This window comes from Colletotrichum siamense (assembly GCF_013390195.1).
Source record: "Colletotrichum siamense strain Cg363 chromosome Unknown KSG_Cg363_contig06, whole genome shotgun sequence".
NCBI lineage: Eukaryota > Fungi > Ascomycota > Sordariomycetes > Glomerellales > Glomerellaceae > Colletotrichum > Colletotrichum siamense.
The window spans coordinates 4,285,833-4,308,827 of NW_023501019.1; the positions used below are offsets into that span (position 1 = coordinate 4,285,833).

The 22,995-nt window shown below is 55.5% G+C and overlaps 4 protein-coding genes across 4 annotated transcripts; 2 read left to right on the forward strand and 2 right to left on the reverse strand.

Moving 5' to 3' along the window:
- Positions 1–3,057, reverse strand: uaY-0 (Positive regulator of purine utilization; the record flags this gene model as incomplete). The annotated part of the gene is made up of 4 exons (XM_036641992.1): positions 1–1,408; positions 1,473–2,214; positions 2,271–2,775; positions 2,869–3,057. The coding sequence occupies 4 exons, from the start codon at positions 3,055–3,057 to the stop codon at positions 1–3; spliced, it is 2,844 nt and encodes a 947-aa protein (XP_036493904.1).
- A 5,789-nt stretch (positions 3,058–8,846) lies between these two features.
- Positions 8,847–11,213, forward strand: uaY-11 (Positive regulator of purine utilization; the record flags this gene model as incomplete). The annotated part of the gene is made up of 6 exons (XM_036641993.1): positions 8,847–8,916; positions 8,980–8,999; positions 9,076–9,176; positions 9,229–9,450; positions 9,501–10,115; positions 10,169–11,213. The coding sequence occupies 6 exons, from the start codon at positions 8,847–8,849 to the stop codon at positions 11,211–11,213; spliced, it is 2,073 nt and encodes a 690-aa protein (XP_036493064.1).
- A 3,891-nt stretch (positions 11,214–15,104) lies between these two features.
- CGCS363_v010145 (uncharacterized protein) lies at positions 15,105–17,480 on the forward strand (the record flags this gene model as incomplete). Its single annotated transcript, XM_036641994.1, has 2 exons — positions 15,105–15,265; positions 15,401–17,480. 2 exons carry the CDS (start codon positions 15,105–15,107, stop codon positions 17,478–17,480), a joined length of 2,241 nt encoding a protein of 746 aa, XP_036493905.1.
- A 351-nt stretch (positions 17,481–17,831) lies between these two features.
- Positions 17,832–19,490, reverse strand: qutD-20 (Quinate permease; the record flags this gene model as incomplete). Its single annotated transcript, XM_036641995.1, has 3 exons — positions 17,832–18,878; positions 18,939–19,199; positions 19,260–19,490. 3 exons carry the CDS (start codon positions 19,488–19,490, stop codon positions 17,832–17,834), a joined length of 1,539 nt encoding a protein of 512 aa, XP_036493063.1.
- Positions 19,491–22,995: the final 3,505 nt, after the last annotated feature.

The following is a 22,995-nucleotide window of genomic DNA, read 5'->3' on the forward strand; positions in this document are numbered from 1 at the left end:
TCATGCTTGGGGCCAGTTAGCCGCGGGCCCGGCGGTGCCGTTCATGCCCATGTTGAGAAGGGCGTCAATATCGCTCATGCCCTCGTTCTCGAGGACGTTCATCAACTCCATCTGCTGCTGTTGGCTGAGACTGCCCTGGCGCTCCTGCGACCAGTTGAAGGGCTGGCCGCCGCCGAGATGATCAAGGCCGAGGCCAGGATTCTGGTGATTGAACCCGTTAACCTGGAGGGAGTCACCGAAGAAGCTGTTGCTCATGGAGCTAAAGGCGTCGGGGTTGATGAATGGTGGTGGCGGGTTAAACCAGTCGTTGACTGGATTGTAAGACGGCAGCGGCCGTTGCGGTGGTGCTGAGGTCGGCGGCATGCCAAAGGCCGGCCCCCGCTGTCCCGGGTGCGGCGGCGGTGGTGGGGACATGTTTGTGCTGTGCTGCACCATATTCGGTGTGCCTTGTTGAAGAATAAGAGGGGATGAGTGCATTGCGGGAGTTCCCATTCCTCCCGGCGTGCTCATGGGTCCCGGTGTGCCCATTGGCCCAGGTGTGCTCATGGGTGGCGGCGAGATGGTGGAGCTTGAATTTGTTGGTGTCCCGATCGGCTGGCTCATAGGTCCGAATGACTCCGGCGGCGTCGGCAGCGCGTTGCCAATGGTACTCGGCGGCGATGAGGAAGTATAACCAGGCGTGGTTGTCGCCGGCGGAGTTGCATCGTCCGGCATGGGTGAATCAGGAGGATACGCCGAGAATCGGCGGCCCATGGAGTCGGCGGTCGGGTTGCCCCAGATAGAATTTGAGCGGAAAGTCGGCTGAGGGGGCGGGAAGCTGTTGTCCCACTGGAATGTGTTCATGGACTCCGGGGTTGCGTCGAAGACGAACCCAAATTGAGGAGGATTGTGGGGCGGGTTGACCTTAAACGTCGGGGCTGCCGAGGGTGCCGTAGATGCCGAGTTCTCTGAGCCTTGCGGCGAATCGCCGTCAAACATGGACGGGGGAGTGGTGAAGGTGCTTGAGGATTGCAAGACGGGAGTGTCTCTGGCTTCGTAGCTCTGCAAGCACGCCTTGGCAAAGATGGAGTAAAGTTGGACAGCTTGAGCAGTGCCTGGCCAGCGCTCCGTACATTGCTCGAGAATATCGAGCGTCTGGTCGCTCAGCTCTTCGACTTCTTCTCTTGTGTGAGCCTGCCGGATTTCGGGATACGAGATCGTCCACAGCAGGGTGTTGAGAGACATGTAGAGGTTCAGTAAGAAGACCCATGTGATGTCGACAGCTGCCTTCTCCATCTGCTGCTTTGAAAGGTTGATAATGTACGAAGCTCCCTCGAAGCAGATAGACGCGGCTCGAGCTGACGGCCTGGGGACTTGTGGTGACGGGCGGTAGAGGAAGATGCGCATCTGATGATATCTTCCGGTGAACCTGGGATTGTGCGATTAGTTGTGTCCGCAATGGATTTATCGTGCAATCGCGATAATAGACTTACCATGGCCTGCACCAAGCAGGGTTTTGGGGCGACGAGTCGATCCAGCCTTGAATTTCGCGCTCCATCTTGGCAAACCAAGGATGGTTCTCATCTCTGGGTTCCTCCCGTTTCTTCTCGTACAGAACTCTCCTAATCTCGGCTTGCTCCATGCGCATCTTGAAAAAGTGCAGGGCGACAAGTTTGTTCTCGCTTGGGGGCCCCTGAAGAAGACCTTCGGAAGTGATGTACTCGTCGTCGACAGTAGCGAAGGGCTCGACGTCCATACGGTCGTCTACTTTGGAGAACCCGTTGGGTCGGCCCATGCTGTGTGCCAGGCCTGCCTCCATTGAAGTGACAACGTAGGCAAGACGACGGCGCATATCGAGGGTCAGGGGGTCTAGTAGGCCCCCCTGAGCAATGGTCTTCTCGTCGGTGAGGCCCTCTGCTTGACAGATGCGAGCTGCCAAACCGACCATGTAGTACACGGCGGTCCTCGTCGGAGTCAGCAACGAGTACTGGCCGATTAGGGCCAGACTCTGCAACGACTTGAGGTCCTTTGGACAAACGACCGCCTCAAAGTGCTCCATAGCCGCGAGGTAGTAACTGTCTGCCAGTCCGGCGTACTGCGGATCCAGCTTCTGTAGACTGATTGCGAACACCATGCGGACAATCAGATTCTTGTAGGGATCCTGGTCACCCGCGAATACGGCCTCGAGGTCTTCCAGGAACTGTTTCTCGTGCAGTGTGGGCCAGAATACTTGGGCTGTACGAGACATGCGTTAGAAGGTGAAAAGTTAGGATACGCGGCAAGGAGCTTACATCGTTGGCAGAAGACGTCCACCAGCTTGTTCGCGACAGGTCGTGTAGGCAGAGCAGCAGCTGGGTGCGCGCTGACCATTGGATAGCTCTTCTTGCGATCCCTTGTCATGACGATTGACTGCATGCGCGTCATTCTTCTCGCGCGTACTTCTGGGATCAACTCGGATATTCTCTTTGAATCAGTGAAGAGCTTCGCGCCCTGGACAAGCAATCGGGTCATGGCAATGCCACTGCTTGGGCCCAGGTATCGAGGCGTTTCATCGGTATCGTTCAGCTTCACCAAACCACCAGGGCGCACCATGTCCTCGTCGATGTGGGAGAACTCGTCGTCTTCGTCGGTGTACTGGCGCAGTTCCGCCTCGAGGGCGCGCACCTTCTCCTGAAGCTTGATGACATAGTTGCGGTTGATCTTCTTTCCCTTGGTAGTGTCGAAATACTCGCATACGGAGCCTGCACGTTCGCACGGAAGGCAACGAGGCAGGGTCGGATCGCATCTAGTCTTGCGCTACAGAGGAGGAGAGGTCAACACGGGTCAAAGGGAGGACACTCCTGGTATCACATGGTGGGGGCCAAAACAGGGCGAGGACGGTGTACACACCTGACGGCAGCGACAGCAAGCGGTGAGAGTATGGGCAATGCGATTCGAAGGACCATCGCCGTCGTGGTCGTCGCCACGACTAGGCGGCGGACCACGGATCTGCTGGTGGTGGTAGGCGTGAGGCGGAGGCGGCGGGGGAGGATGGTGATGATAGGGCGGGTTTCGCGCCATCATGTTCATGTTGTTCATGTTGCCCAGGCCATGGCGAAAGACGGCGGCGGCATCCATCGGCCGGGCTAGTAGCTGAGGAGAATCCCCAGCTTAGATATCGTGAAGGGTCTGAAGAAGTCGCGAGAGCCGGAAGAGGCGGTGCTGCTCTCCACGAAGCTTGGGAGGAGCGAGGAAGATCTGGAGAGTCCGGGGACCAGAAAGAGAGATGCAGTTGGCGGGCGACGGCGAATGGTTCACGAGGCGGAGATGGTGGTAGATGAGGGGTTCGATCGGGTACAGGTCGAGGCAGTACGTCTCATGGTTTGACAACGGGTTCTCGTCTTTGGCCAGTCTCTCGGAAGAACGGGCTCGAAGCTATTCGCGCGAGGGGAGAGGATAAGAGGGGCGTTCTTCGTCGCGTGGACTCGGCGGTGGTCGATTGTTTGGTCAGAGGCGTCGAGCATGGGAGACGAAAGGGACGATGAAGGTCCCACTTTGGAGGTCCAAGTCCAAGTCCAAGGACTCACTCGCAAGGTCGTCCGCCCGCACGCCCGCCGACCGCGATCCGCAGACCAGCGGGCAGGGCAGTCACTGGCAGTCAGCTCGCACGCCAAACAGGGTACATCGACTTAGGTACCTACACCACACCTCAGCCCATGCCTTACCTTACTCCGTACGGATACTCACAGTGAGTGACGGTCGGGCGCAGTTGTCGTGCGGCGTGCATGGTTGGGGGCGCTGGCGGCAGTGGTGGTGCTAGGTGCCTGTCCTGGTGCAGGAGGCAGTGGGGCATGTGGCTGCCGGGAAAAAAAGATACCTCCGTGACAGCGATGATCACGGCGGGCCATAATGTACCTCTTAAGACGCAAATGCTGGAGAATAGCCCCCGAAGTCCACCAGAGGACGGGGTGCTGATTCGCTAATCACGGCATGTTGGAATCGGGCAAGGCGACGGGCAAGGTTCACAGGTACCAAGGGCCAGTAGGGGCGTTTCAGAACCATTGCAGTGGAGATCTTAACAGTAACATTAAGACAGGACGACAGCGCTGTTCCTTCTGGAAGAAAAAAAGGGACGGCTTTCCTTGGCCTGGCACCTGGCCTTGACGGGAGACGTTGGACGCTGGAACAGTAGCAGTGCGCACGGCAGGTGGGCGGGACTCCATTTGAAGTGCAATGTAGGTAGGTAAGGTAGGTATCCGTATCGTACTTTGACACTGTACATGCATACATAGTACGGGCGCTGGCTGTCAGTCTGTCAGTCAGTCTCTTCTCGTCAAGTACCTTACCTTACTTGACCCTACCAAGGTAACTTGTAAGTTGTGGGTGAAAACGGAGTCGAACAAGACGCCGTCGCCCCCAGGGAACATTCCATAGAGTGCCTATCAGTGATCACAGATTAATGTGGACAATATGCACTACTCCGGATGGTACAAGCGCCACCGGTAGCCCTACCCAGGGGGCTCTTCCCTGGAGCTTGGAAGATGGGATATTGCCAAGGGAGGGAAGGCCCAAGGACGGACATTTTGTGGAAAGGCATCTGCGAATCCAGAGTGGCATGAAGGTGTTTGGGGCTGCTCTCACAGGCTCACAATAGCCAGAGAAGAGAGAAGGAGGGAACATCCATGAGCAACTTACCCGAGAGTTGTGTCTACTTCGGTTCGGTAAAGACCAGACAGAGATCCATGGATGGTAATCAAGTTTGCGGCGCTCGGAAGAACACCTCAGAAATGGAAAGCAGCTTCCCCCGTTTCCCCCCCTTTCCTCCTGCGGCCGCCTTACTCGAGTCGAAGTTGCCATTTGGAAAGCTTCTGCTCCTGCTCCTGGCTGTGCCTGTGCCTGTGCTTGTGCTTTCCATCTTGACGGGATCATGCTCCTGCTGCTCCTGCTGCTCCTGCTTCTGCACCTGCTGGCTGCCCTAGGAAGCGGCAGGCCTGGCCCCACCTTTTCCTTCCTCAGTGCGTTCTTTCTTTCCATTGCCCGCGTTCCCGACCATCCGAAGTTCTGATTCGCCGTGTGTCTCCACGCAGACCCCACATCCCTGGGCCACCTCTTGCAGCAGGTGCAGCACACTGTCTGAGCGAGCTCCTGTTCTTTCCACGGCGACACAGACTTGAGAACGGGAAAGAACACTGAAGCAGATGCGACTCGGGAAAGGAGGCAGGAGAGGAAAGCGAAGCAGATGCGGGAAACAGGAGACGGGACACACGCAGTCGCATCACCTCCTGAGTCCTGGCAATGACCTGTCCTTTCGCACACGTGCAAGTCCACGTCCAAGTGCGAGCTGTGACTGACTAACCAACTGGGCAGTCAGTCCAAGGTACCTTACGCAGTACCGCGACACGACACGACACGACACGACTCACCTGCTTTTGCAGCCCTTGGTCATTTCCCTCAGCAGCAACCCTTTATCGGTGATTCGGTGCTGCTGCTGCTGCTGCTGCTGCCTCCATGCGCGATCGGCCTGGCGGATAACCGAGCCGGCAGAATTTCCCCATGTTTTTCATTCTGCCCTCGTCCTCGTCCCAGGCTCGCCAGGCCAGGCCATGCCATGCCATGCCATACCATACCATTCCGCGCCATGCCCACGTCCAGGCCCAGGCCTCGTCACATCATCCGAGCCGAGAGTCAACCATCGATCGTCCAGATCGCGACCGCTCAACACACAGACGACAATTTATTGTTATTTTTGAACAACAGCACGAATCAATCAAGAGAAACAAGTCCAAACACACACGGCACGATACAATGGATCATGGAAAACATCAACGGCCGAAAGTGCCGCTCATGACGGAGCCATGACTAAACGACCCTCGACCCTCGCCCTCCCCACGTCCACATCACACCGCTGTCTGTCCATCACAACGCTCCTTGCTCGATTGCCCTCGCGGCTCTGTCCCTCTACCCCGCCCTAAACCTCATTTCGAAGGATTCCCGGCGCTGAGCAAGCCTCTTCTGGACAAGCCCTGCATCGATCTCTGTTAGCGCTACCACGAACCCAACTGCCTGACGCATGCGCTTCATGCTTTGGCATTCGCCGGTCTGGACTGCACTCAATTTTCAGTTTTTCAGAACGCCCTGCGCTGTTCGGTATACGAATAGTACTTCGTACGGACGGACCGGACTGCGCTTGTCACTTTTGACAGCCATCCATACTCGTCCATCAAGGCCCTGAGTAGTATCATCCATGCTAACGCAGCACTACGCACTTTATTCAATATCGCGATCACCATCGTTTGTCAATGCCGCTCCATTTTATTACAGAAATAAACAGCGAAGCTGTCAGAATTTTTCGCCTTGTGGGACACCAAGCAGCGAAGGGCCCTGCATCACGCAACCCAGGAACGCAAACGATACCCTCGCACCTCAGCTCCTGGAATCCTGCTGGACTGGACCCCTTCGACCCCTTCCCTTTCAGAGTGGGGGAAGGGGATCCCACGGCCCTTCTTTTGCTTCTCCCAGACTCCCACTTCTTCTGCCATCCAGTCTCGGCGAGGGGAATTTGCTCCATGCCCACGGCACCGCACCGGCAACGCACCGCACCGCACCTTCAGATTGTCTCATCGAACCTGCACGAAGAAAAATATCACCTTGTTTGACCTGCCATGCGGCGCGTGGCTGTCTGGCTCTGGTCTGGCCTCTCCACCGCCACGCATGGCGCAAACTGAGTCACTTCGCCCTTCGCCGCTGGTTTATTGTTCGTCTGCCGATGAATGAGCCGCTACTCTTATCTACACATTCGCGAGCTCCACGTACCCTCGCGTCTGCGTCTGCGCCTGCGCCTACGTCTACAGTACGTACGTCCGCGCCTGCGTCCGCGTCCACGTCCATTGTGCCCTGGTCTCCGGTCTCCGTCCCTCGTCTTGTTCGTCCCGAGTCACCTGTGGGCGCTATTCCCGATTTGGTGATTCGCACCCAGGTACCTTGGCACTCAGCGCCAGAGACGAGACTACCTAACCCCCAGCAGGCACTGAACGTTTGACGGAGTCCGATGTACCCGCCGTACTTTGAACGACGCTCGCTCTCGTCTATCTCGAAAATGGCTTCCAAGGTCAAGAGGGAACAACAGGGGATGCCAGACGGTGGCCCCGAGCCGAGAAAAGCTGAAGACGGTGCCTGAGTTTGCGGCATCCCGCAGTGTCGATGCTGTGCATTGCGCAAGACGGCAAGTCATCTGATCAACGAAAAGAAGCGTGGGGCCAGCCAGAGGGACTCGCGCCATCAAAACGCCTCTGTTGGCCCAACATGTGCCTATCACAGCCCTCGACAGCCGACATGGACGGTCTCGGTCAAGGTCAAGGACTCCAAGGTCGCGCCCAACTGACAAGGAGGCCGTCTTGGATGTGAGACGGGCCCGAGCAGAACCTTATCACCACGACAGGCACCCTCCTTTCTGCTGCAGGACGTCTTCTGATTGATTCTGCGATGCTTCCTCGCCTTCTCAAGGCTGTCGTGTGTTGCCCTGAGCGATAGTTCGTCTGCTATTTTTGACCCCAAACTACTGCGTATTGCGTTTATCGGCTTGAAATTACGTCGTATGCCTCGATGAAATCTTCCATGTCGGCGCTCCCGACGGGCACATCCGCGCACAAGACTTGCCAAAAAGTCAGAACCCCGGCATGATGCAGGCCAATTTTCGACGTTCAGCAGGACGTGAGTGGCAGTGGCCCAGGGGAAGGGACCCGGGGCGGGCTTTATCTTGGGAAAAAGAGGGCAAGGGGCAGGGGAGGCTTGCAAGCGTCGTCGTCAAGTCACTTTGTACCTCCCTGCCCCAGCACGGAGCAGCTCTGGTGGTGCTTTCCAGGGCACTGAGTGCTGAGTATCCCGCAGGTACATTCGTACATACAAAGTAGGTATGTGAACGGAGCCCAGGCGGGGTAAAGAGGGTGTTGCAACAACCTGGCAGTCGCACAAGAGAGGGGAAGAGTCGTGTCGAACTCGACTGTGCCGTCGATCCCTCCTCTCCAAAGCCCAAGACCAGACCTACCTCGAGACTGTGCCGTTGCTTGCGACCAGTACAACCCCGCGGAATACCGATTTGCGAATTCCTTGTCTTCTTGCAGTCTACATCCCCCTAACTTCGCAGACGGTATACGAATACGTACAAAGGGACAGACAGACGGGCGGCACTGCTGCTATCTATTACCCATCCGCTTGCAAGGGCCCGAGGTGAACGACTCGCGCGCCGTCTCGTCTGGAGCGGCTGACCTGGAGCTCAACCCCCTCGCTCTCGCACTCCTGCTGCGCTTCGTCACGCATCTGCTGCACTTCTGCGCTGCAGATCACTCCCTGACTGCGAGATACCTACCAACGCTTCGTGCTGCTTCCCAACAGCCGCAAAGCTTCTAGCCGCCTCTTAATCGCATCACCACTGCAACAGTGACCTACCTGCCGGACGCATCCAAGCAGTTTAAGCTTCAGCTCCAGCTCCAGAACCATCCGACAGCCGACGCGCCACTGCAGCATACACGCGACCTGGCGCTTGCAATCTGACGACCTGTTCACTACCGGGCTCCGGGCTCTGCTACCCACGCTGCAGCCTTGTCTGGACCTCCAAAGTCCGACGACAAACCCGGCCTTCTGCCCGCTTACGTTCATCTCGTCCCGACTTCATCATCTTTGCTCACCCCGGCCCCTTTCCCAACGTTAATCACCGACGTCATACTAGATATATCTGGCACCGCCCTTATCGCCATTCATTCCGTCTGCAGCTCTCCGGAGGTCGATATCATAACCGCGTGGGTAACTCAACGGCTTGCAGTCCACAACTATCTCTGTAGTGCGGCGTCGAGGCACGGCACCTCGCACCCCGTCGCATCTCATCGCCCCCAATGCCGCGATCAAGTTTCTCAGATAACCCGTTGTTGCGGGTGTCGCGGCCCGTCTCAGCGTGTTCGCGATGTGAGTACCATGTTCGCGCGGCTGACTGCTTCTACCTCATGCAGAGCTAACATTGCCCCACAGGTCGAGCCGCAAAGGTCAAGGTACATTGGATCCTCCTCAGCTGCCCAGCCTGACGTATCAAAGAGGAAATGCTGATGAATAGGTTTGCTATTCTAGTGTGATGGCAAGCTCCCAGCTTGCACCGCCTGTGAGAAGGCTGGCCGTGAGAATGAGTGCTCCAGTGCTAATGACCAGTTTGCCCGAGGCAAAGAGAGGAGGTACGCTCTTCAGAGAGCCTTCATCAAGGCATAGATCGCTGATGAATCGCAGCTACGTCGCCGCATTGGAACTGCGAATCGAGAAGTTGGAGAAGCGCTTAAAGTTCGCCCAAAATCGGAAGGCGTCGGTCAGCAATCACATTAACGACGAAGCTGCTCCTCCGGCCGATCGCAAAGACTCATTAGCCAACATCCGAGCTGCCATCCACCGAAAAGCCGCACGTAGTAGAGAAGAGTCTGATGTCAACGCCCTTGTATCCGATTTTGGCTTTCTGTAAGATGGTCCCATAGCTCTGCTTCGTCTTCCTCACTGACACCTGACAGCTCGGTCAACGCAACAACCCGTGACTTTGAGCCATCCCTCAGCAACATGACGTTTGCTCGCTTGGTGTTGGCGGCAGCGACTAACGACAAAGTTCCTGATCCGACGGAAGACAGTTTCCCAACGAGAACGGACGCCGCGGCCACCATCGACTACTACATGAACAACGTTCATGCCCTGTTTCCCTGCTTCCCCAGGGACCATGTTTTCAACGTTTTGGACGCGTTCTATCAACAAGATGAGAGGGTGAAAGAAAAGCTTCAGGACTCCGACTACTGGTTGCTGTACATGGTCCTGGCCATCGGCTACTCCGCCCAAAGCAGAAACAAAGACGACGAGTGCTATCGCCGTGGCCTTGACTTTGTCGCTCGAGCATTACCGTTTGCCGATAAGGCGCTGATGCCCGGTTACCCAACACAAATCTCATCCCTCATTCTCTTCACGCAGTACTCCATGCTGGATCCGGCTCACTTTGACAGCTGGTATCTCATTGGGTTCGCAAGCAGGGCAGTAGTTGATTTGGGATTTCACCAGGACCCGCCTCAGCTGCAGGTTCCTGACAAAAACGCCCAAGATTTAAGAAGGAGAATGTTTTATTGTGTGTACGCGCTTGACAGGTATGTTCCCCCTCCATTTTGTTCTTTGTAATACTTTCTGACATTGAGCGTAGAACAATCAGTATGAGCCGCGCCCGATCGTTCTCGTTCACAGACGATTCAGTGAACGTAGAGTACCCAAGCCCCTCGGCACCACCATCCGGGGCCATCACTGGAACTCAGTCTGCCGATCCGGCGCTGCTTCTGTTCCAGCTCAGACGCGTCCAGTCGGAGTGGTACCAAACCCTGCATCAGGGAGACTCAGCGCCGCTCCCCGATCCTGCTTCTTTCATCTGGCAAATGTGCCTTGAGATGAGGGAGTGGCACGAAAACCTGCCCGAGAAGGACAGTCTTCCGGCTGGCATTCGGGAGCTATTTGAGCTGGAGCTGAGGCATAGCTACGTCTATTGCCTCGCGCCTAGTGATCGCTCTCCTCACCTAACCGACTACGCTCGAAAGCTGATCTTCGAACACGCGATTGCATACATGAACACCATTCATGCTGTTGCCCATAACTCCGTCAACCCGGCTTTCTACACCTCCCTTGATGCGCTCAAGGTCTATTTCGTGGCAATGCAGTTCTTCACTGTCTTCAGCGCTGCCCGCGAACTTCTGCTCTCTGAACAGCGCATCATACCGCCCATCACACGCCCAGGGACAGCACCTCCTCCTCCTTTACCACACCGTCAAATGGGTGGCGAGGATAACGTGGATAGGAGCATACGATGCTTACAACAAGTTGTGGAGACGCTCGGGAAATTCTCCGAGAGGTTTGATATCGCTTCATCTTTGAAGGATGGGTTTGAAAGTATATCATCAGAGTTGTTCTCGTGGCTACAAGTCCGACGACAAATGAGAGATCAGCAGCCGCAACAGCAGCACCATCAACATCAGCAGCACCAACAGATGCCTCCCGGCCCGTCGCCGCCGCAGCCGCAACATCCTACTCACCCGCCTCACCCTCATCCGCAGGTGCTCATGACACACCCGCAAATGCAGATCCCGGGCATGATGCCACAGCCTGGGCAACAGCCAATGATGCAGTACAGGTGGGTTGGTGATGGCTCGGGTCAGATGATGCCTGGGGGCCAGCCTGGCCCAGGCGGCCCCCCTAGATGAGATATTGAGTTAGACTGGTTGTGATTGCGTCGGCGCGTAGGTTAGAAAAGTACACCGGGACACCCTGTATTCTTAGATTATGAGGAAATGCTTAAGGACTCTGAGACCAAGTTACCGTCGCTGACTTTGACCCATGGCTGCGGGCTACACGCTTCTCTCCAGCCCTCTGTCTAACATCCTCTAGCTCCCCCTGTCGATGGCTCTCTCTGGCCTTCCCCTTGCGACCAGTTCTATAGCCCTCTGGGCGATGTGACTAACTTGAGCCTTTTGGTTGTATCTCTCCTAGCTCTCTACCTGGGCCCAACGGCTGGGATGGACCCTCTGCATAGTTAAACATATCAAAATCTACGATGTCTAGAATGTCTAGAATGTCAATAGGAGACCCTTCCTCTGTCGATACATTGAAATTGAATAAATCGGGGGATTGTGCGTTGTCCGGGAAATTCTCGTTTCCGGTTTGGGAATGTTGGGCACGAGGTTGCGGCTCGCCAAATGGACGAGGTGTCGTCTGGTCGTCATTATCTTCTGTCGCAAGATCTACCATAGACGCATAAGGTTGTGGATTAGCCATCGACCCTTGGTCGCTAGGATGACAACTGGCTTCAGCCCCCTCTGAGTACCCGAGTAGGTACTGGTTGAGTGCAGTCTCTGCGGTGGACATCAACCCTCGGTTGCTGCGAAGCCATTGGTCGAACGCGTGTATGAACGGTATCTCGTCGGCGGCGGACGCCAGATGAGCTGGAATGAGGGAAATCAGAAAGTTTCTCAACCCACGACCAGGGTGAAGGACATTACCCTTCTCTGGGAGGACCTTTGGTCTCTTTTGTAGACCCAGGATGACCGCAGTATCCCACCACTTTTCTCGCATATCATTTTCATCCAGGGCAGAGCCCTTTCTGGGCAATGAATCCGTCCAGGCCTTCCAGGCGTCGTACTTTGTCCGGTTGAGAACCGGTGCTATTCTTTTTCCATCGTTGGCGAGGTCTGGGGCATGCTGGCGTCGTAAATGTTCACTGTGAGGTATAGGTTATTTCGTCTGTCTCAGTCAGGGACTAAAAGAAGACGTACTTAAGCTTCTGGTGCGATGAATACCCTGGTCCATGACAGGAAGCCACTCTACCCTTGTAACTGCCAGAGCCGAACAGCATAACTGGGCAATGCATGTTCTTGCGATGAGCTTGGAAGCCTGTTGTAGCTCGAAACTCCTCGTAAAGAGTGACAAAGACGGAGAAGGAATCAAGCTCCAGTCGTCTATTACCACCGTTATTCCGCCCGGCCATGTCGATCGGCAAGTCTCGGTTCGATGTAAGACACAGTTTAGCGACCCCAGAATTGTAGGCTTTGTCGTGATAGGTGCTTGATCGACGGCGGAGCCCTGGCGCGAAGTGACGGGCAACAATCGCTCCAAGATGGTATATTTAGTATTGGGCGTGCATTGCTGACTTAGTTCTGAGTGGAGATGCCGGATAACTCCCTCGAGTACTAGCAACTGAGGCTCACCTGCCCCAGTGACCTGGTCAGAATCGAGTACACATGAGTTCGGAGGTTGGATAACATACCTGCCTACTGCCGGACCAGAGCGCATTGTGGAGGAGATCCTCGCAAACAGAAAGGCGCTTTAGGTTGTCTCTTAAATGGTAAATAAGGTGGCCAGGAGGAGGCTGGAGCTGCACATTCGCGGACGGCCGAGAGCAGCGGGTGTGGCTGTGGTCCCGGTTCGGTGAGCAAGCCTTCTTCTACTTTCAAACTGGTGGTATCAAGTGCGTTGACCTACGTCAGCAAGCATACAGGCGGTTTCGATGAATGCCAGTCGTTCATTGCTTTTGTGGCTGATGTGTGCGCCAACCATAGACGGCAGCTGAGTTGGGTGGTGTTCGCAGGCAGGCTGTCGCGACAGGGTGGTGTCCACATGGAGTCAGGCTGCATCTGAAGTGCCCAATCAACAGCCCGCAGAGAAAGCCTCATGAAATGGGATTCTGGTAATGATAGAAAAGATGGAAAGTGGAAGCCCGTTTCGGCTAGCTGAATAATCTAGTTGGACGCAACGTTTGTCAAAAATGCACTTTCAAAATGGTTTGGCAAGACGGTCGGACATAAACGTTAAGCCATGCCTAGGGAGTAGTGACCTCTTGCCAGGCAAATCATATTCGCCGTGGGTTGGTCCCAGTTGCGACGATGTGCTGGTATCGACAGCATCACTTAGAGATTGAGCAACAGTTGACTTGCGATAGCGCTCCAATTTAAGGGCTCGCATATCCTACCTCTCATCTACAAATCCACGACTCGGGTACCTTCAACTGTCAAGTCTTGCACCAAGCGGATGACCACAAGTAATCACTTTGCCCTCATTTCATCATGCCACTCATCAACAATACGGACGATGTGGCGCTCGACCCCGTTCCACTTACGTTTCAAGCCCTTCCCGTGATCGTCGCCGGAAAGCATGATACATTCTGGCTATTTCATCTACGTATCAGACGCCTACAGACGATTGAGGAGACAATGGATCAAATACATCAGTTCTTCAACACCACCGACTACCGTAATAGCCCGGCTATTCCCCGTGGGCGTTTCTCAAACCTATTCCTCAAGACATCCATCCGCAGGGCAGAAATCTCGAGGGTAAGTCCGGCCTCTTGTGTCGCCTGACTGGTGGATACTTCAACAGTTGGAACGAGGGCACATCGTGGCGTAGACTGTGCTGACGACCATAGGTTGATGTCTCGAATGGGGATCCTGAAGCTGCGACTTTGCCCCGAAAGGTTACGATCACTGCAGACGAGTATTCCCCTGACCTCACGGCATTCTTCCGACGCCCTTCTCTCAGCAAGTACTGTGATCGTTTTGCCAATCGCTACCCAGACGTCCTTTGTGACGCCGCGCAGACGAAGTTCATCTTGATCCACTACGAGATGAGCAAGACGGCGGTTGGAATTGCTGCTGGGCTGGTGGTTGTCTTCTGGTTGCTTATCAGTGCCCTCATTGGTGTTGTCCGAAAGAGACTGGAGACCGGAGTGACGGTCGCTGGTGTTGGAATTGGAGTCATGGCCTTATTTGTGGCTGTCATCAAGGGAGTCCAGAAGTAGGTTGCCTCGCAAGGATGCGTCGCTGGTTGGAGGACTTGGTAGATTGTCGACGGTGCTGTTCTTTTCTGATCCCTTCCTGTACTTACCGAAACTGTTCATATCGACGTGTGAAAGATACACTGGGCAACTGACAACTTACATAACAACAAAATGAACTTGCGCATGTCTGTTTTGGTTACGTAGCTACTTCATGGGTGCAGGCAGCCTCGAGTCCAGCTTTCGATGTGAATCCGCTGTCTATACGAAAGATCAATGAGGAGAGATTGATAGCCATGTTATCCTAGAGTAGGTTCCTGGACCATGGGACGTCGAGTTGAAAGCCGTGGATCACCGGACGCCGGCACCGCACCCGGATGTGTCAACGGGTAAAAGGCGGGGCACCGATGCTGCTGATCCACATGTCACTTCCAGTGTCCCCGGCTCAGCGCACTGATGCCTGTCACCTGAGTCAGCACGTGACTCATTATCGGCCCCTCGACAGGTACCTCGATGGAAAGAGCAAATCAATCATCTCCAGGAATGACTTACAAAGGAATTTTGCTACCGAGGACTCACGAAACAGCCGAGGATTGGGGCGTCAATCAACATATTCACAGTACACGCATCGATACCAGCATGCTTTATTCGAAATAACTAAGATTGCTACCATGAGCTCAATATCAATTGGTCAATAATTCCCCACCATCAACGTCCTTCGCGTCTCGAGTCTGTGCCGTGTGCCCTGGGAATTCGACGACAACCTTTTGCGACTCGACGTAGCAGCACGTTGCAGACCGGACAAACCTGTTCTTCCACAGCTGCGAACATGGCAAAGAAGAAGACTAAGCAGCCCGTGTCCGACGACGTCGACGGTGGTATACCTAGCGGGAGCGCATCGCAATCGTCGTCCAATGGTTCTTCTAGGGGTCGAAATGCCTCGAGCGCTGTCGCGGACAATGTTCCGGCGCTGATAATCTGTCGCAACAAGTCCGTCTTGCCCCTCGTGTCGATGCCGTTGTCTCCCTGTGCTTGCGCTGTCTCCTGGCCGGCAGAAGCGCAATGCGACACGGACAACTGGCACTGCTTTTCTCAAACCCGGCACGGCTGACCACTGAGTGACAGGCATTGGCGCTTTATCTCCTCCTTTCATGGCCCATGGCTACAGATGCCCATCGAGATCCTCGAAACGATTGCGAACATCAACTACAATACCCCGCGCCCGCGTCCAATCGATCCCGCTGTCTTCTTCGACCTCCTCAAGATCCGCCGGCTCGTCGACGAAGCCACAACTCTTGCAGTGCGGGCAGCCAGTGATATCGCCTCACCAACGTTGGCAAATCTGCATGGAGGATTGAATTCACATACGGCGCTGGGGTATGGTGGGCATGGTGCAAAATTAAGCAGAGAACGCAAATTCCGAATGAGAGAGCAGGCCAGCCAGAAGCTGGCCCGCGCATATCGTTTGGACGAGATCGCCTGCAGCGTTGCTACGATGCAGGGAGCGTCAACGCTGGAGGAGATCGGGTCTCTGGTGTTGCAGCGCAGCAAAGAAGATCCCGACGCCAAATACGTCCATTTTTTCCATGAAAAAATACCCTCAAGGCAACTGGCGGAGTGTACCAGTTTGCAACCCTTGGACGATATCATATCTGCTAGGCCGACCGAAGGCGAGGCACTGCGAACAAGGGCTACCGTGAGGATATTCAAAGACGACTACGAGGGGGCTGCTCAAGACTTGAGTAGCGCGCTGCAAGTGCACCGCTTCCATCAGCCACTTCACCGGCCACCATCGTCGCAGGATCTACAGCTAGCCACTGGATCCCGAAGACCCCCGGACGTGATTCTTACCGAGGAGCAGCAACCAAGCAGCTTGGAAACACAGTTGCTATTTCAGCGCGCTGGTGTATACTTGACAATGGCATGCCAGCATGTGGTCGACGGCCTCCCTGAGGCAGCTGCATCTCCGCGGACGGGTAGCTCGAAGGAAGCATCTCGTGATACTAGTCCCGGAGGCGAAGGCCCGTCAGACCAGCCTCCAGAGCCTACTGCGGCAGACAAAGAGGCAGGACGCCAACGTTTGGAGAAACGTAAAATCGTGAAGACGTACGCCAAGAGAGCACTGCGCGACTACTTGGCTTACCTATCCAAATTCGAATACACCCCTGATTTGCCCCTGAGGGTGACAAGAGAGTTCACTGAGAAGGTTAACCTCGCAGCTCACGGTATCCGTCACCCTCGAGTTCCCGACTCAGGGCCTGCCCCCTCTTACAAAACTTACCCCTTGTCCGATCTGTTCGCTGCCGTTCCCCCCGCAGATATCCCGCCGTATCCCTCTAAGGAACTCGTGCGTCAATCTGGCCCTGCCCAGCCGTCCGAGCACGAGGCCATTACATACCATCCCTTGCTCACGGATGCTCTCCATTCGCTTCTTCTTTGCCATTGCCTTGTCCAAACATCTACGAAAGAGCTTCTACGCCACGCGCACATGGTAGCTCGACTAGCGCGTTTGGCTGACGGATATCCGATCTTTCAAGCGAGTCGGTCTCCAGCGAGAGCAGATTGGATTGAGGTACTTCGAAGAGCTGGCAACTGGATTTCAATGACTTCTTCGTGGGAACAACTTTGCGCCCCCGCACCGCTACCAATACTAGATGTTGCCATGGCTGAGCACCAGAACAAGATTCAGTCGTCTCCGAAGGCTGCTGCCCTTGCGGCTGCGTCAATCACCAAGGACAGCAACACGCTGGCTCACATTGGGGAGAATGAGGAACAGCGCAAGGAGCGGATTCGTCAGCAGGCCATCATGGACTCCCTCGACGACGATAGAGTCGTCGACGAGGCAAGCCTTCGTGCTGCCATTACCGCTCGTCAGAAGCGAGCCCAGGAGGATCACGACTACTTGCAGGGTATCAAGAATGGTTTCAACGGGAAGCAAGACACAAATCTCGCTGGCCAGCCTTCACCTGCCTTGCGAAGGTGGAGTGTCGATGATGGACGAGAATATCCCATATTGACTGAGCGCGCCGCTGCAATTGCCCGCTGGGTGCTTGAGGCACCCACGGTGAGCCTGGGAACGGCCAAGCGGAAGAAGAAGTCGGGCCCGAAAAAGGACAAGGCCCAAAACGGGTCGGAAGCGGCGACGAGCGGTATGGCTAACCTGGCTATCAGCGAAGCTGGTAGAGCTGTAGACGCGCAGGCATAGGGTAGCCTTCCCGAATCGCATAGACGAGTTGGATCCCGTTGTTTAGTCGTGATATATATATATACATTAGAACGGGCATCAGCCAACCGCTTAACCGTTGCCAGCCAAGCTCAGCGACAATCCCAAAAAATCATCATGTTTCACGGGCATCGTTCAATCTCAATCACCCCCGTGCATTACTGATTCAGTCTCAACATACGATGGTCACGTATTGGCATGCAGCGACTGATCTTTGACAACTTCAAGACTTGCGATTGAGGGTATAGCGCGACCGGTCCCGGCTTAGCCGTTGGACCGATTCAACATTACTTGATAAATACAGCAAACACATTACTCATTATCCCAGCTCCTTCAAACAACTTCCTTCCTCTCCGTCTGCTGGACCTGAGCCCCGTCCTTCTCAGAACCGGAAGCGGTCCCGGGGTGCTGGTTGTCGACACCCATGATCTGGCCTCCCTTCTCGATGTGGTTGGCGCCGCCAAAGAGGACGTCAACCTCCTCCAACGGGATCTGCTTCGTCTCGGGGATGAAGAAGTACACGAACACGCCCAGGACCATGTTCATTCCCATGAAGAAGAAGAGGCACTTGAGGCCCTCGTTGGCGAGGAAGGTGGGGAAGAACTGCTGGAAGATGGTGTTGGCGACGTTCTGCATCTGCGAGCACATGCCGACGGCCTGGGCGCGGACGTTGACGGAGAAGATCTCGGAGGTGTACATCCACGTGGTCGCGCCCCAGGACGGCTTGTAGAAGAAGGTGAAGAGGAACAGCAGGAAGACGATGGCGATGCCAACCGACTCGCTCTTGGTGCCGTCGGCGGCGGAGGGCGTCTTGAGGCCGACGATGGGGACGATGAGCATACAGATGGCCATGCCGGCGGCGCCGACGATGAAGAGCCAGCGGCGGCCGAAGCGGTCGGCGGTCCACATGGCGTTGAGGGTGAAGAGGATGCCGCAGGTGGCGTTGAGGGCGTTGATGAGGTTGATGGTGTCGTCCGAGGGCCAGACCTTCTTGTAGATGGCGGTGGAGTAGCTGTTGAGGGTGCCCTGGCCGGTGAGCTGCTGGCCGACGTTGAGGACGAAGGCGAGGTAGAGGCGCTTGCGGATGGAGGGGTCCTTGAAGAGGGCGGAGTAGCTGCTGCTGATGGCCTCTTTCTCGTACTCGACGGCCTCGCGGATGGTGAGGAGCTCCTCCTCGACCTCTTGCTCGGTGTCGCGGATGCGCATGAGGGCGGCGCGGGCGGAGTCGATGTCGCCCTTCTTCTGGACGTACCAGCGGGGGCTCTCGGGCTGGAAGGGCAGGGCGATGATGATGATGATGGGGACGAGCATCTGGAAGATGACGACCATCTTCCAGTCCCACTCGCCGAGAGAGGCGCGGTGCTTCGAGCAGGCGTAGTTCTGTGAGATGTGTTAGCTAACCAGGAGGCTGATGTAGTGTTTGGGGAAAAGGCTTCTTACAATCCAGTAGGCGATGAAGCTGCCGACGCTGTAGAACATCTGCCAGCAGGCCATGATGTGGCCACGGATCTGAGAGGGCGCAACCTCGCCGATGTAGACGGGGCCGGCGGTGAGAGCCATGCCCTGTCCAAGACCGATGATGACACGACCGGCGATGAAGACTCCGAGCTTGTGATGAGGGGTGAAGGTCTGCATAAGGGTTGCGATGATGGTGACGAAGCAGCCGATGGCCATGCCCCAGCGGCGACCGAGTTGGTCGGCCTATGAAGAATGAACGTTAGATATCACAGTCTCCAAGCGTGTTGGGGGTCATGAACTTACCAAGGGACCACCGATGAAGAAACCGGCAACGATAGCACCGATGGTGTAGGCCGTGTTGACGAGACCGATCAACTGCGTATCCTTCTTGAGGTCGACGTCGACCCAGGCGAGCCAGTTCTTGGAGCCCTGGAGGGAGTTGTAGACGGAGGCATCGTACCCGTAGAGGACCATGCACATGGCCGCCATGAGGGAGATGTACCAGTTGTACACCCTCTTGCTGGTGACCGCCATCTTGAACGACCTGGTTGCTGCTGTCCGGATAAAAAGATGGCTCTGCGACACGAGGGAAGCGTTTCGTCGTCTAGGTCCAGAGGCAGGCTGATGAAGACAGAAGAATGCGTGTTAGACAACTCCGGCAGAGAGGTGAAGAGAGAGATCAGGCCATGAGTCAAAAGAGAGACGCGAAGCTTGTCTTTAAAGGTTTGATAACAAAGGTGACCGACCCCAGTCTCATCCAAACCAAACTAAACTAAACCCTCGAATCCCCGCAAAAAAAGGACCAAATTTCCCTTCCTCCCCCAATCCTCCCCCAAATTCCCCCGTCTTCATTCCCCTCATTCCCCGGGTCTAGATAGCGAAGAAGGGGGAAGACGAAGGGGGAGGGCATAGGGTTCCCCATAATTTGCATGTTCGAGTCGCCGGGGCTAGCGCTGGTTCCGGGGGAGTGGAGGTGGAGTTTTTGTTGCTCTCTCTCTGCGGCGGCGTTAAAGAGGCAGTCAGGGTAGTAAAGGACCGAGTCCGGTGGTTGAAGCCATCGCCGCAGGGTATGATGTGCCTGGGGTCGTTGCTCATCGAAAGAGGTGTGCGTGAGCTGCACAGGGGGATATCTTCACACCCTCTCCATTCCGCCGCTCATCCGTCCAACAGCACAGCGAGCCGAGAACATGGGAGCAGGTCCGACGGGACAAGACGAACCAAGAGATGCGGCGACATCCATCAGCAGAGAGAGAAAAAAGGGCAGACCCGGAAATCTCTTGGCGCCGCGCCGCGTGTGGCACATCCGTCCGTCTTCCCCAGAACGAGGGCCCCCAACATCAGCCATCCCTGTCAAGGGCCGTTCTGGGGTCGAACTGGCGGAGAAACCCCATGCCCAAAACTTCCACCAATGGCAATTTCACCTTTTGTTCTGGCGGCGGCGGCGGCGGGCCCTCTCCAATCGCGTTAATGTGGGCGGGCGAGTGGAAACAGACAGGACGATTCGAACCACCGCGTGGTGGTGGCTGGTCTCGGTCTGGGCAAACGCTTGTTTTTGGGCGTTTTCTTTCCGCCCAGCCCGCCCATCCATCCACACGCCTGCGTGTGTTTCGACGTGCAAAAGAACGTTTGTGGATTTGCAGTAGAGTCAGCGGGTGCGCTATCAGATTCGAGAAGGAGACGAGGTCGAAGGTCATGCGGCCCACGCCTTATCGCGGTCCGTTGACGCGTGCGCTTCTGCTGGCAAGGCGGATGATGGCCCTTGGCGACGCAGGTCGTCCACCCACCACCTCGCCGACTCCAGATGCCGATTCCCGTCTTTGCGCACGCCTCTCCGTGAGCCCAGTTCAGTCATTTTCATCTCTCCTCTCATTGTGTCTGTATCATGATGCTTTCTCTGAATGTTCGTCCTCTGCTGGTAAACAGAGCTTCACAGCAACGTCAACCTCCAGCCTTGACAAGCTGCAAGTCAAACACATTAAAGTCGCGAGAGGCTCGGGCGTGCATGTGATGACAACGACTAGTTGGTCAGAGAGAGAGTAGCAACAGCTCAGAAAGAATGGGTCTCCCGGCGCCAAAATACGCGAGGTTATCTCTATGCCCCAGTTATTCCCGCTCTCTCATGCAACGACACGAAGAAACGGGGCCCGGTCAGTCAGCCCTCGTCTTTCACATGATGGTGCACCCTCCAGCTGCGTCTGGTCTGACTAGAAAAGCATCGGCACCGCGCCGTTCATTCTTGTCCCTTTTCCTTGCAAAACTCTCTGCTTCAATCAATCCGAACATTGAAGATAGTGATGAGTTGACATAAGCTTTCTTTGCGGCTCATTGCCCAGAGAACACATAGGGCACTGGAGGACAGCCAAGACCATTTCATCCGCGGATCCCGTGTTGGCACTGCAAGCCACCCGATGCTGCCAAGGCGTTCGATATCGCTCACTGCTGGCCGTTGTGACTGTAACACCTGCATGAAAGGCGAACTTGATATCATTTCCTTCCCAAGCGCCTTGGCGAGATTCGTCGTGGTGTGCTCGCGCATCCCAACAGTCCGGTCAGAAGTGTAACACATCAGCCTCAGGCCGCCTTCTTCTCTCATCAATCTCATCCCGCCGGCACAATTTCTTCAGTCCCCCGGGAAGCATGTCAGATTTCTCCGCCAGGAGGCCCAGCATGACTCCAGCTTTTAGTTGCCGTCTTCTCCGCGTCCACCAAAATCTCTCAAATCTCCCCCGCGAAATCCCCAACAGTCTGGAGCAAGCTAAGAGAAATCGAACCATCTGACATCCCAAAAATCGCGGAGTCCCCAACTTATTTCGAGGAGAATCCGGCGCCGCCTGCTGTCTGCGAGGCAAGCTAAGAATAAGCTACACCCCTGGAGCTGGCACAGGGGCCGGGCCCGCCCTCGGACGCGGGCTGTGATTGATGGAAGAAATCAGAGCATTCCCCAGATGGGCGGCGTGCTCACCCGTAGGCAAAAGCGGAATTAAGAGTGCAGGCAGGATGCGGCCACGCCTCGACACTAACATCAGGTCGCCGGTGACGGTGAAGGAACGACGGCTTGTGGGGAAATAGAGGCGAGAACGAAGGAGGCAAACATATCCCAAACCGTCGAAGGGCGATGGCAGCATAGCAATCAGCCTGTCAAAGATTCTGGCGGGCTGACGCAGCCTGCAACCCACTACCTTCTTGCATGCTGCACATGTACAATGTACGCACATACCGATACATACGCACGGCAGCAGAAATGGAAAGACGGGGCTGATAGGGGGGACTGTCGGCCTTGGCCATTCTGCGATCGTTGGGCATTTGATTATGTGAATTCATTAGCTTACCGAGGGGATGGCACCATTACATTACACTCGGCCTCGGGCTTCGGCAGCCATGGGGTCGCGCTAGTTTCGGGTGATGGGAGGGTGTCGGTTGCTACGTTGATGGACACGATGTCCTGGAAAGGTCAGGTGTCTTGGATATTTGGTGGAATAGGTCAGAGATGGGACCACCGGAGAGTCCTGACGCGTGTGTCATTGACTGCTTTGCTTTTTCCATCGTCCTTTTCGCTGTCCTTGTCGTCGTCATCGTCGCCCTTGTCTTCGATTCCTTCCTATCATAGTCTCTTGTCCACAAGCTCGGTTGTCCCTCTAAAGCTTTGATACGGCATTCAAGGAAGTCCAGTTCTTCCATTGGGGCTTTGACGTTGTCCTTCAAAGAGTTACGATGTTGTCTTGTTTGAGAACACTAGATAGTCTGAAAACTGACTGTCGGATCCAGTAATTTTCCAGCACGAAAGCCACGAGACGGATTCCATTTCAAGCCAACCTAGAACCCCTATCGAGCAGATATCAAAATCTCATGATCATCAGCAGAAACCGAGAGACTTTGTTTCCACCAGCATTGTCACCTGCCACGACCCCTTCCCGAACCCGAGCTTTACACGGCGTCCAGGAGCTCGGCGTGTGTTATGTTTCTGGCAGAAGACACCAAGCACAGCTCGACGGCCCCCTCATCCGTATGACAAGGGCCTTAAGGACAAACTTGATAGATC